This window comes from Schistosoma haematobium, chromosome ZW (assembly GCF_000699445.3).
Source record: "Schistosoma haematobium chromosome ZW, whole genome shotgun sequence".
NCBI classification, from domain to species: Eukaryota; Metazoa; Platyhelminthes; class Trematoda; order Strigeidida; family Schistosomatidae; genus Schistosoma; species Schistosoma haematobium.
Window position 1 is genome coordinate 38974718 of NC_067195.1, and position 17703 is coordinate 38992420.

Genomic DNA, 17703 nt, shown 5'->3' on the forward strand with positions numbered 1-17703 from the left:
TGTATATATACGTTTTGAATTATGTTTGTTGTTATCGCTCGTTTCTGGCTGTTTGCAGAATATACTTCCCCATTCCAAGCTTGGACTTCTTCTAGTTAGCGGGGCTGGGACGCATCAATAGCTAGCTTAATGGTCAACAACTCTTGTTTTTCGTTCGCAGATTAAGTGAACTCGTGATAGCTTCAACAATAGCAATACATTTGTAAAAGTATCGTTTGAAAATTTGACTAGTTTTGATGGTAACTAAATCTTAAGATTATTAATAAATTACCAAAATTCTGTGTCTAGGCGAAGTTGGCGAAAAATTAGTCGTTGCGAACTGAATGCATCATATGACTATTCTCAATGATTATGGGCAAAAAGCATATTCTGAATGTGGACACCCCGATGAAGTGTAATTCACCTTTGAAAAAGAAAATTAACCATTGAACCAAGTAGCCCTATTTCTTCTAGCTCCAATTTAGTGTACACAAAGTGGAATGAGTGTTTTATAACTGAAATCTAAAAACAAGTGCAATAAAGTTCATGCTAAAGGTTATACATCGATATTTAAGTATATTACAGAATGGTTTATTTGAAAATGTTAGACACGGAATGTACGTACAACGCGGACAATGCTTTGTCTACATAGTGGGCATTCAGTTAGCTTTCTTCCGCAATCAACACAAGAAAATAAATGACCGCATTCTAAAAAGACACAATTAACTGGAGCTTCCATACAAACCCCGCATTCATCATTCAAATCAACTGGACATTTTTCACTCGATGTTCCAGCATTCTGACAATCTTCAAACTCTACTGCTTCTTGAGCTTCAAATATGACTGTAGAAAGAAAACATAAAACAACGAATTGATTAGTGTGTTTTTATGGACATTATTACGGATTCTTATAGAATTGTGATCTGTTTTTCATACAAATAAACAAAAATCGATATTGACACTATTTCTATATGTAGATGGATGTGGATAACAGCAAGTTAACGTGTCGAACTGAGATAGAAGACATTTTAGTCAAATTGTCTGTTTTCTCGCAATCTCTGAAAACGCACTTTTGTCCTAATCAGAACTATCACTAACGAAGTGCACTGCTGTAAGCATTCCTTCAGAGACGACTATGGTTCTCTGAACATCTTCAGCTCAGAGACCTTGAATTATCTCTCCTTACTTTGCCTGATGTGTTATACAGAGCCTCCAAAATACTGGTGTTTTTCAGACGCTCGTGCTTAGTAGACAATCTTAGAGCAAAATCCGGTCTAACGAGCAGAAAGTGTTTCTGATGTTAATTCATGGTTGTTGCTCTGTGAAGTTTTTCATGAGACGAAGTTTTTTTCTACACCCACAAAAGCATTGTTTGAAGCTCATGTAACCGAGTACGTTAATCTGATCAAGGGTTTTGGATTTGATATGATTACCCTTCAAGGAGGTTTACGAGTAGAATTTGAAATTTAGTACGTACATTGATTAGCTTTATGCGGTTTCCATGAATCATCACTAAGGTCATAAATTATTTTTCCAACACTGGGACTCACGTGGTTGTTGCTGTTTGTAATTGCGCCATAACTGTTTCGCTCTGGCAATAAGTTCAGCTTTTTCCACACAATGAGTGAAGTCAACAAAATTGTAGACTAAAAGATCTTTGATCTGACGAACAGAAAGATTTTCAATGGATTCTTCTGACATCAAGTCTTCAAGTTTAACGTTACGTTTTGTTGAGTCTGGAAACTAAGCATAAATTATATTTTCATCGATTGATAAGGTCTAGTAAAATTGAAAATTATAGATTACCGGGCTATAAAAGTATATGCACACCGTTTAGAATTTCAATGGATATACCCTGGTACGGCCGAGAGTGGGGAGAGTCCGCTCTCCCTCTCGAAATGCTCTCACATGGCCACGCGTATATAGCCTCTGCCAGGGAAGTCCTACTCACTGCCTTCTCGTGGCGGGGGTGTTTACAAAAATGAGAGGACGAAAAGTGAATGTCCGGCGCTTTAACCGGATTCCAAACCAATGGTGTACATGGGCTCCAGCATCCTGCGGGAACAAAAGGCGTATGAACCAATTGTTGGTCACCGGCTTCCATGGGACTGCATCTCCTTACGATGCTCCACTGCCTTGTGGATCAGACCTTCAGGTCGAAGGCTCGGGGAATGGCCCCCTAAGAAAACCACCTGCTTCGGTTTGGGCACCCGGGCAGTATCACAGCCCTCACACATATCGAATGAGATTTGTGTGGCGCATATGTATTTGGTGCCTTCTTGTACCAATATCTATGTGTTAAAATAAAATATAATCCCAATTAAGACAGACGTTTCAGGACAAGCCTATAACACCGAGTTAGTAAGCTACACATATGCTGACGTCCTGAAAGTGATAGTTCTAGGATATGAGAACAGCAATAACGTGAGACAAGTCAACTTCACAGAATGTCCTAGACGAGTTCTTCCAAGTGGTCTTATCCATCATTCTGCTAGTATCCTCAACGCTGTTCAGATTCTGTCACTAGTCTCTATTCCTGCAATTTCCTTGAAAGAGTAAGTGACAGTTTGTGTTTTTTCTGCCTGACAAAGGAGCAGTGGCCATGTTTAAATTACAGCACCATTAACCAATAGACCATAGGTTTGAACGCGCAGAAACTTGGTAGTACTGTTAGCCCTTAAAGCCATACTAGGTAAATGAGTTACATGCTTGTTATGCCCCGATAAGAGTATAGTGACCTGTAGAATTTCAGATTTAAATAATAATAATCATATCCGCAGGCATATTCAGCCGACAAAATTCTAGCCAGTAGGTTATTGTCGAACTCTACTAGTGCTCGTCCTTGATTACACTTTTCTATAAAATTAAATACGAGTTCTTATGATGACACGTTTGGCGAATGAGAAGCAGATAAGTTTTCTTGAATAACGTTGGTACAGTAAGCTGCGATCACGGAAGAAAGAATGGTATCAGTCAGTAGTTAAGGTGTCAAACGAAATAATTTACAGTTTGAGAACTTCAAAATGAATGGATAAATAGGCAGTAATAGGTATCACATGCTTTTGGTACTGATACGTTTGATAGTTAATGCTTTGAACGTAAGAGGACAAAACTCATATCTTTAAATGAAATTTACAGAAGATGGTTTTCCTTAGGTCATAAGGCATTTATTCTCTTATATCCCAACGTTAAACACTGGTTTAGAATGTTGACAGTTTTACTGATTTCCCTCAATACCATTTAACTTGCATCGGGATAAAAAGGTTAAATCTTGTTAAGTAAGCATTAACAAATTGATATATTGTAAAATCGGACATTATTTTTGTGAAGTAATTTAGGAAAACTTGAGTAAAAAAGTAAAGTGATAAGGTGTCAAACGAAATAATTTAGTTTGAGAACTTCAAGATGAATGGATAAATAGTATTTTTGTGAAGTAATTTAGGAAAACTTGAATAAAAAAGTAAAGTGACAATTGAGTCTGTGGTTTATTAATTTTAAACTAGTGAATGCACTGGCAATCTACATTTCTCTGAGTAAACAACAATAATGAAGTTTATTTTAGCAATCCAACCTCTAAAACTTTATTCTGTTGAGAAGCACTTTATTTTAGTACATAATGTTAAGGTACGGTCATCCCTTATTTATATAATACATAGGATTTGAAGTAAGGATCTAACTTTACCAAAGGACAGAATCTATTAAGACAAACAAAATTTCTCGACAAAACAGACTCAAGCCCAAAAAGTCCCTCTAGATTCTGACATTTTCGAATATTCGAGAGTTATCAAGCAGACCACGCTAATAAGTATATAATGAAATAGGTTTTTAGCTTTTTGAAATCTTTAAATGATATTCGGAAGAGATTCAATGTTCCTATTGCACAGCCAATACTATTTGTGTAGAAATGAAAGTAAAAAATACGCTTGATCTGTACACTAACCAAATGGTCATCAGCATTTGTACTTCGGGTGGTAATGCCTAGGCTGCTCAGCACTGCATCCACAAATTGCTCTTTCTCAATCAGACCAACGAACGGTATATTACGACGTCGCATAAACCATTTTAAATCACGGATATTAAGACCCATTACTGAATCCCAGTTGGCTTGATTTGACTGTAAAACTCTGCACCGGTTGCATAAAATTGTACGATCTGTAAAAATGCAACAAATACATTTCTAAAACATGTTATGGTAAGATCAACACTTCGGTTAAATTCTTTTATGCCACGTGTTAGGAGTGCGATATATATTGGTATGATTCGGGTGTTTGTCACAAATATAAGACCAGATTCTTTACCTTCAACACGTTTTTCTGATTTTCGTTTTTTCTACGGAATAAAGCTCCATAATTAATACAGAACCAAGATGCTTTTCTAAATCTTTTTTGGATTCCAAGTATTATTTTAGTACTCTTCCTCACGTTCGAATTCAACTTAATCACAGTCAGACTTGCAAAATAATGAATACCAAACTTCTCCTTAAGAAATAAAGACTTCAATGTTTTTCATTAGGATGGTTTATGTGTGGGTAGAAGTGAGTAATTAAGTGAAATTGCTGTGAAACTGGCAGGAAAAAGAAGAGTAGATGCGATTTTTAAACTTGCATGTAATTATGCTGATAACTTCCAGCTTTTATTCAGAAACAACATAAGTAGTTATTTACATTTATTCATGGGGACTGGGATTTTACCAACCACTCCTTTACTTAATTGTTGTGACCACCATAAGCAGAGATGGATGGTAGCTAGCAGTGGAGTCCAGGACTCAGGTTTCGCCCTATTTGTGGCTCGTGAGGTGGATGCACCTACATCTCAAAGTAGATGTACACTCTGGGACTCAAACTTAGGCAATCCGCACAGGACGGGCATATGCCAATAATCGACTGGTCAATTGCAGTTCTAAATATCAATAGAAAGATTCGAACAACCAATACAAGAATTATATGGCCACTGTTACGACGGGAGATTTGAAGCAGCACTAATAGCATTGATACTTCCATCTCAATATTTGGTTAATTATTTGTTATCTGATAAGTTAACGCACTACTTTGACCGAACATTCCGCCTACAAAAAGCGGCTTAAATTTGATAGATTTTATAGACGAAATGATGGTGTATCGATGGGGTCATCACTCGCCTCACTTCTAGCCAAGTATTTCACGCAACACATTCCTAGAGCAGATAAATAGTTGCAACCAATCAATTAAGTTCGCGACAGGGTCACAACTGAACTCTCGATTCCACTTCTTGGATGTTTGACTAGGCAAGACATCAGATAGATCACTGCAAAGCTTGGAATGTAGAAAACTAAATAGTCGAAAGAAAAACTTGTTTCACTTTATCCGCAAGTGTCAGACAAAAAATGTACCGAGATAGATTTGATGTACAACTGAATAAACTCCAAAAGACAACAATAACAGCTCTCCACCTGTGCTCATCGGAAGAAATTTGAAGCCAAAAACTGTTCAAGAACATTCAAATAAAATGATATACTGGAGTAGAAATCCACAGAATATCATTTAAACCATTTAAACTCTGTCCCGATAATTAAAAGATATTCTTTCAGAAGAATTATGACGCTCGTGGTGAAAGCTGAAATTCTTCGGAAGTCACGAGACTGATGCTCCTTCTGACAACCAGAACAACAGTCAAGTCAACATAGGTACATGGAATGTCCGGATAATGTGGGAGACCGTGAAGACTGAATGAATAGCTACAGAAATGAGGAAATACATCTTGGTGGCGCTCGGAATAGGTGGAACCCATCGGACCCTAGTTGGACAGAAAAGGTTAACTTCGGGAGAGATACTGTTATACTCTAGTCATGAAGAAGAAAATGCTTCATACACACAAGGATTTATACTGATGCTGTCCAAAGAAGCATAAAAAACACTTATAGGTTGGGAATCTCATGGATCCAAAATCACAAAAGGACCCTTAGAAACAAAGGAGGAGCTTACAATGAACGTTGTCCAGTGATATGTATTCACTAACGATAGAAACGAAGACGACAAAGGCTAGTTTTATGAGAGGCTGCAGTCGATCATAGAGAAGTGTCCAGGAAAGGACCTGGCCATCATGATGGGAGACCTAAACGTCATGGTCGGAATCCACAATACCGGGATGAATAAATCATGTGACGACATGGACTTACAGGGAGAAATGAACGAGAATGGTGACAAATTTGCAGATCAATATGCCTTCAACAAAATGGTTATGGGTGACACCACTTTGCACACAAACGTATACACAAAGCTACATGGATCTCACCGGACCACACTACAGAGAACCAGATCGATCACATTTGGATCACTAAAACATTCAAAAGGACAATGGAAGACGTGAAAACGAGGAAAGGAGACGACATAGCTTCAGATCACCATCTAGTTGTGGCCAATTTAAAACCGAAGCTAAAGAAGAACTGGATAAACAGCATTGCAAAGGTTCAATACAGCCTTCCTTCGAGATACTAACAAAATCAACTAATTCAAGATAGCTCTCAACAACAGGTTCCAAGCCTTACAGGATCTACTGAAGGAAGAAGAAACTAGAAATGAACCAAAGACGTCCACAGTATAACACTGATACCTTTTTCAGTGGTGTTATAAAATACAACAGCTTACCAGAAATTTTGTTTTACCTCATTAAAAGCAACTCCGACTGTAGATCTTCTAAGAATACTGCCGGCCACAAATCCGGATTAAAGAGGAGGGTTGGCTATAGGGTCAGCAACCCTATCCCGAAAAAACTACCTTGTAAAAAAAACACTGATCAGAATTAACAAACTTAACCATTTAAACTCTGTTCTGGGTGTTAAAAGATCTTTCAAAAAAATTATGACACCTCTATAGCATGCTCAAGGAGTTAAATAGCTGCAACCAATCAATTAAGTTCGCGACAGGGTCACAACTGAACTCTCGATTCCACTTCTTGGATGTTTGACTAGGCAAGACATCAGATAGATCACTGCAAAGCTTGGAATGTAGAAAACTAAATAGTCGAAAGAAAAACTTGTTTCACTTTATCCGCAAGTGTCAGACAAAAAATGTACCGAGATAGATTTGATGTACAACTGAATAAACTCCAAAAGACAACAATAACAGCTCTCCACCTGTTGTCATCGGAAGATCTACTGAAGGAAGAAGAAACGACTATGGAGGACAACTGAAGATGGATTAAAGAGGCACTTACTTCAATATGTCAGGAGGTGCTGAGCCGTAACAAGCATCATCATAAGGAATTGGACTGTATCGAAAACCTGGACAAGATTCAAGAGAGGAAGAGCACGAATATAGCAATTAACAACTATATGACACAACGAAGAAACTATCAGAGAAATATAAGAAACCAGAGCGAACTGTCAAGAAAATCAGGGAGAACTAGTTAATGAAGTTTAAGTACAGCGTAACAGGTGGGTAGAACACTCTGAAGAACATTTGATTAGATCAGACCCACGGGACCCACCAGATCTCGAAACAACACCTACTGACCTTCCTATAGATATCACTCCGCCAACAATCGAAGAAATCAGGATGACCATCAGACAAATCAGGAGTAGGAAAGCAGCAGGATCTGAAAACATACCAGCCGAAGCACTGACGTAAGACATAGCAGTAACTTCAAACACACTTCAAATTTTATTCAGGAGGATTCGGGGGGAGAACAAGTGCCACCGACAGACTGGAAAGAAGGATATCTCATCAAGATACCAGAGGAAGGAGATCTGATTGAATGTGAGAACTGTAGAAGCACTATAGTACTGTCAATACCTGTTGGGGAAGTTAGATCCACAAAACTCATATTTTGTAATTTTATCTTTGTGGAGCTTGTATGCAGATGTATGCTTGGGCATTTCTTACCACCCACGCACATAGTCGATTGACGAACTTATCGATTAAATGTTTAAAAACTTCCATGGCAATATCGGTTTTATATATATATTGTATAAATACGCTTGATTGTGTGCTTGAGCAACCTGTATCTTCTGGTTGTCTGTAGAATACACTTCTTACATCTCACCAAGACTTCTGGATCGAGCTAGCTGAGTCAGGGACAACGGACCAGTATAGCCTATCGAGTCTCTGAATCCTTGATTCTTCGTTCCGTTCCGAGTAAAACGAATCAGTAGTAGCATTCAAGTTAACGAACATAGCAACACCAAGAAAAGTTTTCAACAGTGTTGTTAAAACGAATAAAAGACTTAGTGAACGCACAACTTCGAGATAAATAGGCTGGACTCCAGTCAGTCACAACGTGGAACCTGTATGTGTTTACATCACTTCCAGTTCCCATACCCCGATTAAAACAGAGAGATGAAATGGTCAGGCCAAATCCCAGAATAGCACAGGCGGTAACACTGTCAGCGGTAATAGGAAACATTACCATCGAAGGTGCGACTCGAAAATAACTTATAAATTAGCGAAATAAAAACATAAAAGTCATAAGGAATTTAGAATTTTGAGGAAGAGGAAGAATGGATGCACCTGAGCCGTTGCAAATGATTTTAGGCCATATTATTGAAAGTCTCCAACCAAGTAGTCTACACCTATTAACATGGCTAAGTCCAGTTTTCAGTGACTTCACAGACTGACGCTATGTTTTGATTTAGCCTCCCTCAACTTTCTGCATACTCCTACACCGGACAACATCACCCGTTGAGGTAGGCGGTTGATTGGCATATGTAACACGTCCTAATCACCTCAGTTGATGAGGATTTCCTAACCCAGGCGTTGCTTACTCCGTGGTCCGAAAATGCACAAGTAATGTTTCAAAGATACCTATGGTCGAATACCAGTAACCTATGAATATCCTCTACTCTTAATAGCCATGTTTCACATTCATAAATTAGAATGGAGAGAAAATTAAGTAATTATTCCGACATTTATTCATAATTTTTTTCCATATTCATCAAATAGATAATTATCTATCGTCCTTAAACTGTCTTCATCTTAACGTATCCTCATTAAGTACTAGATTACTACATAACTTCCTTCCAATATTTGATATTCCCAAACAATTCATGAAGCAATACAGATTACGATAAATTTGTCAAATTACGCAACACCTTGTTTTATTATACACTATCATATTCGATATTTAAAACTTTTGATTACTGTTGATAACTTTTTTAGGTAACACAACACCTTTTTATTTCATTATAGACCATTATTTTCAAAAATTAAAAAATAAATGAGACTTTCTAGCTAAATTAAATATTGTCAAGAAGATATTTTTTAGATGAATTGTTTTAATTCTTTTCTATCACACAACTATTTAGTTAATTTCGCCGACACGATAGTTACAAGCACAATTCAATTCTTAAAATGGCTATTGGAATAATAATCAGTGAGAATACAAATAATAATGAGAACAATTCTACAAACTCTAAATAATCTGGAAAACCAATTTATAATACTGAACAGCTAGTCACGTATGATACTAAATATTGCTCATTTAATAAAATTAAGCTGATTAATCTGCAGAGCAAGCGATTAAAATAATATAGTGATAAACAACAAATCAATGATGAAAATGAAAGGTCAATTCCTACCACAGAATACAATGCTACCTTTGTTATTAACGTGTAAGTAGCAATGATACAAACAACTACCCCAAACAATAACAAACCAATAGAGTGTGATCGAAGTTATTGTACAATTAAGAATAATGTCTGGATATTACTTCTGAATTGATCAATACTATCCAGGAGAAATACAGGTTTTAATCAAACTGTAACCGAATGAGACCGACTAGTGAGCTAACGAAGAACAGAAAATTCCACCCACCATTTCAATCCCGTAGTCTGAGGTTCACATTCTGCTACTTTAATCAGTTTATTAAATTTATATGCTGTTGATCACCAATAATTTACAATTCTCCTTGAACTTACCTACTTAATATCCTGAAGAGTAACATGCTAGTTAATCTTCGATCTAGCTGTTTTAATGACAGGAATAGTGGGAGTGAATCCATATTGCTTGTTGCCCTATAACCTTCATTTATATCTTTAATTAGTTAACTGGGTCGCACCATTCATTAATTAGCTCGTTTTTATATAAGTTTTGTTTCTCTATTACGCACTTAATTAGCAAGGTTTGACTTTTGAACCCGGTCTAGTTGAGAGTCGGGGCTCAGTCCTGTGGGAAGATTATCTTTTCGATCACCTTAATCAACAAGTGATTCGAGAAACATGTCTCACAGCTTTTTATCTGACCAATTTTTCGTTATTGTAAGCAAATCATTTCCTTGAATTTAGATAAGATGAATCGTGTGGCGCATATATATTTGTTGCCCCCCTTGTACCAATATTTGTGTTCAAATAAATAAACAAATCGTCTAGTACTAATCTCTTTAGGTGCACCTACACAAAATCCTGGTAAATGACAGTCTCTAATGTTGTTTTGAAGTGTATGTTATTTAGGACGCTTATACTTAATACGCTCAGACGTTAAGATGGTCTTTTGTATGTATATACATGACATCTGAAATGAAATCGTAAATTTTTGGTGAAATCCCTAGAAGTCTCATTATAATACGTCTAAAAATTAAATTTTAAATTTGTCAATAAAAATTATTAGGCGTCTGAGTTTCCAAGCATCAGGAACTTAATAAGAATGATATAAAAAAGTTGGTGAAACATTATATTTTAAAAATATTTGTATCCTAGCTCAACTTATTAAAAACTAACTCGTACTTCGGTCTAACCAAATCACCTTTAAACCTACCTGGACCAGTTGAAGAACAGGCTGAACAATAAAATTCATTACACGACTGACAAATGCCAGAACCAATTTCTGGAAGAGTAAATTTCTTCGGGCAGGCTGAGCAAGTGTTAGGCATAAGTTTTCGAATGAATGAGAACGTCTGATGTGTCAGTCAAAAAACGGTTTTTGTATTCAGGTATAGTTCTCCTTATATTGTATATCCACATATTCATATAACATGGTAAAAAATGTCACTGAAGTAATTAAGTATAAAGTGGGGTTTTTACTAATTACTTACATAAAGCCACAATTATCCCATAAATTCATAGTCATTTTGAATGAATTAGTTCTATTTTTCTAAAATGACTTGATTTCAGTTGACTATTACCAGAGGGGATCGGACGTACGTCTACAAGTTCTTTACAAGCTACCATCGAATTCTAGATATGATGCAACAACATGTATGTACAAAAAATTCCCATATCAATTAAGGTTTATCAGTTCAGTCCCATACAATTAATAATGTAAAAGTCTGAACTTGCATAAAATTTATTCCACTTTGTAGCAAATCAAACCGATACACAATGGTGGCAAGTCCTAATTAGTCTATTACTAACTGGCTGTTTGAACAAGTCCTTAAGGTGTGCTTGCAATCCATGTTTTTTGGTATCATTGTAGTATACCTGGATTTTATTATATTCTTAATAGTAACCAAGTGTTTACATGCTGGGATATTTGATTTTGAGACCACGAAGTATTCTCTAAACATATTTCATATTCTCAGTGAATTGAAATATAGATTGAAACGAATATATTTGGTGGTGTTTATTGAAACTTCTGCACAAATGACTAAAAATGAGGTGAAAGATTGAAGTACATATCACCCTAGTGCAGAATCACAACCGAATCAGTTGGTAATTACTTAGAGGACCGTGTATACAAATAAAAAAATAATCATAGAAACGGTGTGCGAAATCGTAAAAAGTAAATACATAACGACAGAAACTTACAAACAAACCGTACTGATGCATTTAGGATTCCCGTACGCCTACGGAATCGATAACTTTGAATGGTGTTCGTCGTAATGGTTATCCGCTTATCTCATTTCTATTTAACTTCCTCAGAGACATCATCTTAGAGCTAACGCTCTTATCGTCTGACTTTGGGGGTTCATGTGCTAGGGGATCCACTTATTGACTTAAAATATGCAGCTGACATGGCCCTGTTTGGTGAAGACAAAACGAAGAGTCTTCTGGCCCCCTTAAGCAACAATGCTAGTATGTTTGGGATGCATTTCTCCACATCTATATGATAAATTCTCCTTCGCAACTGGCATGCATCTGAGAAGGTTGGGACATGTACTACATATATCCATCCACCGACTACCCCGACGAGGTGGGTACGGAAGATCAACCTAGGGGAGTTGAAAAACCCTGATTCCAAGTCAATAGTACACATGAGCTCCAGGAACCTATTCCTGGTCACAGGCTACCATAGGATTGCATATTCTAACATTGCTTAAGTGTCTTTTGGATTAGAATTCTGAGTTAACTGCTCGAGAATTTCCTCCGTAGGAAAACCACTAGCCTCGATTTGAGCACCCGGAGAGTAGCCTAGTTTACACACAAACATAACGACGATTACAAGCGACAAAACATTTCTCGCTTTAATTCACAATTACCTGATAACATTCACTTTCAGTTTACATCACTTCACTAATTTATTTCCCTTTATTCCCTTTTTGAGTGTTCTTTTAGTTCTCAACTCATGCAGCAGCTTAGCTATAATGGAACGAATACGAGTTCTGAACTGACCTTTCTAAAACCACATGTCCCTTTCAAACTGCTTCAATGTTCACACATTAATGCAAATCGGACAGCAGGTAGGTTCGGTCATGTATTTAAAGAGTCTTAATACAAACATCCATTGTTTATTCCGACTCTAGTGAAGTGTTGCACATTTGTCGACGCGAAAAGCTTGTTTCACATGAGTTTATCCAAGGGCCATGGGATATTTTCGTCCGGTCTTGATGGCCTTAGTGTCGCACTAATCACCAGAGTTGAGACAACACTAATCGATTGGATTCTCATTGACAGTCAATTATGTGCTGTTAGATTAGAAAGCTCCATTCAAGTGAAAAATCGGTGTAGCAGACAATATCCTTTCGTTATCTTCGTCTGTGCCCCAACATATTGCAACCAGCATGGAATTAAAAATGAGTTCCATCACCAGTTAAGCGATCTTCACTGGAAACAGCGTTCAGGAGGTATTGTAGTGCCAGTCGAGGATTTGGACGTGCAAGTCCGGTATATAGGCACAGGGGTTTATCTAAATGGCAAATGAGGACTCGCTGGTCACAAGTCACGTAACAGAGGCCTGTTTTTACAGATTTGCGCAGACCATCACCTGTTTTTAACCAGCACTAACTATCTACATAATTACATAACGGTTCGAGATGAACAATCTACATTCATAAGGAAAAGTTATTATGTCGCTGTCTTTTCGATTAGCAGGCAGATCAGCCTGAATACTTTACTAACTTTATAACCTATGTGGAACCGGTCACACTTGCAATATTTTTACTTTATTTTATATAAACTATTTGTCAAAAAATCTGCTTTCTGACTGAATAAAAACCAGCTGGAGGTTCTTCGGACTTGTTTTAAACTTGTCCCTAGAGTATACTTTTATCCCTACTGATAAAAACAATAATTACTTACAACGTATTGAAAAATGTCGAATTTTTAATAACTGTATTATTTATCATATATCTATGTATGCAGTGTTCCCATTTAGTCTGCATTCGATTCATCTATTTTAAAGATTTGCCATACCTTATAGTTAAACTCACATCGTATTACGTACCTCCCACCAACTGCACTTCTAAGAAGCCTTTAAACGTCAGCATTCAAACGTTGCGGCCATTCAGATTCAGATCCAGATTTGTGTAGTAAAGACAGAAGACCTACAGCCTATGTTATTCCTTTTCTAGTATGCTTCTACGAGTGTCCATTCTTCTCTTAAATGAGTCAATTGAAGGTGCGAACACCACTACTTTGGGTAAACGGTTCCAAGGATTGATGACTCGATGCCAAAACCTGTATGCTACGGGTATTTTGCTCGTTCTTGTCTTTTCTACTTGCCTACTATGTCCTCTGAGATGTCCCGATCTAGTAGGAAGAAAAGGAGAGGATATATTATGTCCAAAATCACTTCTTAATATCCTATACATCAAGATGAGATCACCTGTTAACCTACGATAGGACAGAGAAAGGAGGTCCAGCTTCTCACGCTGCTCTTTGTATGGTAAACCACGGAGTTCTGGAATTGCACGGGTTGCTGCCCTCTGTACATTTTACAGGATATCCGAGTCACCTTTTAAATAGGGGCTTGCAGCCTGAATGCAGTTCTCAAGCTTAGTTCTCACTACGATTGTGTATGTTGTAGTGAACTTGGTAGTATCTGACTTAGGGAATGTCCGTCTTATAGCCTAGAGGGTTCTAAACCCCTTGTCTGCAACCTCCCGGCAGTGGGCCATGGTCTTAAGATCATGACCAACTGACACCTCAGGATCCTGTGAGATCGGACCACGGGTACAGGCACTTCTCCTACGCTGTTCATATTTATCTTTGTATCTCCAAAGTGTATGTAGGCACACTTTGTAGCCTTGATAGGTATCAGCCATTCTTTAGATCAACTAATCACACTATTTAACTCTGCCTGAAGAGCGTATACGTCTGCGTCTCCAGCTGTTACTCGCCAAATCTTTACATCGTCAGCGTACAATAACATTGGGGACTTTACTATACTTGGAAAATGATTTACATACAGTATAATAAGTAAAGGACCTAAGACGGAACTTTGAGGAACTCGACTAAGTACTGGTCTCATGATAGAGGACTTGGAATTTATTCGTACTTTCTGTCTACGACCTACTAGGAAATCCTTAAGACTGTAGCGGTAAATAAATCCCCAGAATGAATAGCTCTGTAAGTTTTCGACATTGGATACTGACCACATTAGTTTTAATGGACTCACCTAGCCGAAGGCCCTCCGTCATGCATCGTCACCAGATCACGAGTGGGAACGCCATGCTCAACAACCCCTTCAATCGCTAGCCAGATTAGACCAGACGATCCTTCATATATTGATAGCCTATCAAATATATCTCCGAACCTCCTCACTTCTGTCTTTGATTTCTCTTAGTGGGTACGAGTTATATTAGAAGGTGTTACTGGTTATAGCGTTGTCAAACATTGAATACCTGTGGCATCTTCATTGGCGAGCCTAACGTAATCTGGCACACCAAATCGTAAACTGTGTGTCTATTCCTTTTTGGGATTCTATATATTATTGCCTTATCTTAATTTTTATACATTGTGATATCTTTTTCCGTGTTTTTGGACATATATATATTTTTCCCTCGTTCATTCTCGTACTTCATATTTCATCATGACCGAACAGACACCCAAAGTACTTAGGCTTAAGACTTTGTCCCCACCTTCGTTTCAACTGATGCGCTTCTGGCCAGACAACATCGAAGCCTGATTTTACTACGCAGAAGCCGACTTCTCCGAGCACGGCGTGATCGACACACGTGCACAATTCCTCGCAGTAGTCAAGGCACTACCGCGCTAATTCAACAGGTACGTAACACCTAGCATGTTTACTAGTGATGTTTCTGAACCTTACGAAACGCTGGAACGTTCTTTTCCTAAACGCGGAGACCTAACCGATAGACAAAGTTTAGACCAACTCCTCAATGACATCGACCTGCTACACGGTTCTGCGACGGACACGTTGCAAAGAGTGAGAGAGGTTATCGGCCAAAGAACCTTCGATGATGGCCTATTTAAACATCTTTTCTTGTCCAAACTTCCTCAATAGGTGCAAATTGTGCTGGTCTCGTTTTAAAACGACGCCTTAGACAAGCTGGACTCCGCCTGTAGCTCTTCTAAAGTTACTGCCGGTTCCAAGCCCGGGTAAACGAGGAGGGTCGGGCATTGTGTTGGTGACCCCACCCCATAGAAAACTAACTCGCTAAAAAAACGCTAACCAGAAAAACTAATTTAAACCAGTTAAACTCTGCCCTGAAAGTTAGGTCTTCATTTAGATAAACTACGGCGCCTCATGGTGAAAGTCGAGGTCCCTCGGAAGCTACGAGGCCGATGCCCCTTCTATCATTCAAAGCAACAATTTTTATAGGTACATGGAACGTCCGAACAATGTGGGAGACCGAGAAGACCAGTCAAATAGCAACGGAAACGAGGAGATACAACTTGGCAGCACAAAGGTTAGATACGGGAGAGATGCTGTTATACTCCGTTCACGAAAAGGAAAATGCTCAACACACTCAGGGAGTTGCTCTGATGCTGTCCAAAATAGCACGAAATACACTTGTAGGATGGGAATCTCACGGATCCAGAATCATCAAAGCATCATTCAAAACAAAGAAGGAGGGGATCACAATGAATATTATTCAATGTTATGCACCCACCAATGATAGCAACGACGACATTAAATATCAATTCTACGAGCGGCTACAATCAATCATAGAGAAGTGCCCAAGAAACGACCTCACGATTCTGATGGGAGATCTAGACGCCAAAGTTGGAATAGACAACACCGGATATGAAGATATCATGGGACGACATGGACTGGCAGTGAGAAACCAGAATGGTGACAGATTCGCAAATTTATTTGCATTCAACAAATTGGCCACAGGCGGCATAATATTTCCAAACAAACGTATACACAAATCTACACGGATCTCATCGGACCACACCGCAGAGAAGCAGATAGATCATAATTGCATCAATAAAATATTCTGAAGGACAATGGAAGATGTAAGAACCAGGAGAGAAGCTGATATAACTTCAGATCACCACCTGGTGGCAGCCAAGATGAAACTGAAGCTACAAAAGTACTGGACAATCGGGGGAACAGCACTACAAAGGTTCAGTACAGCCTTCCTTCGAGACAATAAAGAAATCAACGGATTCAAGGTAACTCTCAAAATCGGGTTCCAAGCATTACAAGATCTGCTGAAAGAAAAACAACAAACTACTATGGAGGACAATTAGAAAAGAATTAAAGGGGCACTAACTTCAACATGTCAGGGGGTGCTGGGTTGCAAGAAACACCATCATAAGGAATGGATTTCTATAGAAACATTGGACAAAATCAAAGAAAGGAAGAACAAGAAGACAACAATTAACAACAGCCGAACACAAGCAGAGGAAGTCCAAGCACAAGCTGAGTATATAGAAGCAACCAAGCAAGTGAAGAGCATTATAGCCCACAAGAAGAAATACGTGGAATAACTAGCGACGACAGCTGAAAAAGCTGCAAGAGAAAGAAATATGGAACAGCTGTATGATACAACGAAGAAACTAGGAGGGAGATATAGTAAACCAGAGAGACTGGTCAACGACAAAGAAGACAGGTCAATCACTGAGATTCATGAACAGAGGAACATATGAGTAGAGTACTCTGAGGAACTCCTGAATAGGCCCGCTCCAATGAATCCACCGGACATCGAAGCAGCACACGCAGCTCTTCCTATTGATGTCAATCCACCAACGACGGAAGAAGTCAGAATGGCCATCAGACAAGTCAAGAGCTGGAAAGCAGTAGGGCCTGACAACATACCAGCTAAAGCATTGAAATCAAACATCGGAGTAACTACAAACATACTTCACCTTCTGTCCACAAAGATTTGGGGGGAGGAACAAGTACCGATGGACTGGAAAGAAGGACATCTCGTCAAGATTCCAAAGAAAGGAGATCTGAGCAAATGTGAAAACTACAGAGGGATTACACTACTGTTAATGCCAGGTAAAGTCTTTAACAGAGTGTTGCCGGACCGGATGAAAGATGCAGTAGACGCCCAACTTCGAGATCGACAGGCTGGATTCCGTAAGGATCGGTCGTGCACAGATCAAATTGCGACACTACGGATCACCGTCGAACAATCAATTGAGTGGAACTCGTCACTGTACATCAACTTCATTGATTGTGAA

General features: G+C 38.4%; 1 protein-coding gene across 1 annotated transcript; it reads right to left on the reverse strand.

The window, feature by feature from the left end:
- Positions 1-583: 583 nt before the first annotated feature.
- Positions 584-13706, reverse strand: MS3_00003506 (uncharacterized protein; the record flags this gene model as incomplete). The annotated part of the gene is made up of 6 exons (XM_051211324.1): positions 13547-13706; positions 10980-13515; positions 10703-10935; positions 3920-4131; positions 1530-1722; positions 584-822 (listed from the first exon to the last, which is right to left on the reverse strand). The coding sequence occupies exons 3-6, from the start codon at positions 10815-10817 to the stop codon at positions 584-586; spliced, it is 759 nt and encodes a 252-aa protein (XP_051071370.1). The 5' UTR covers positions 10818-10935; positions 10980-13515; positions 13547-13706.
- Positions 13707-17703: the final 3997 nt, after the last annotated feature.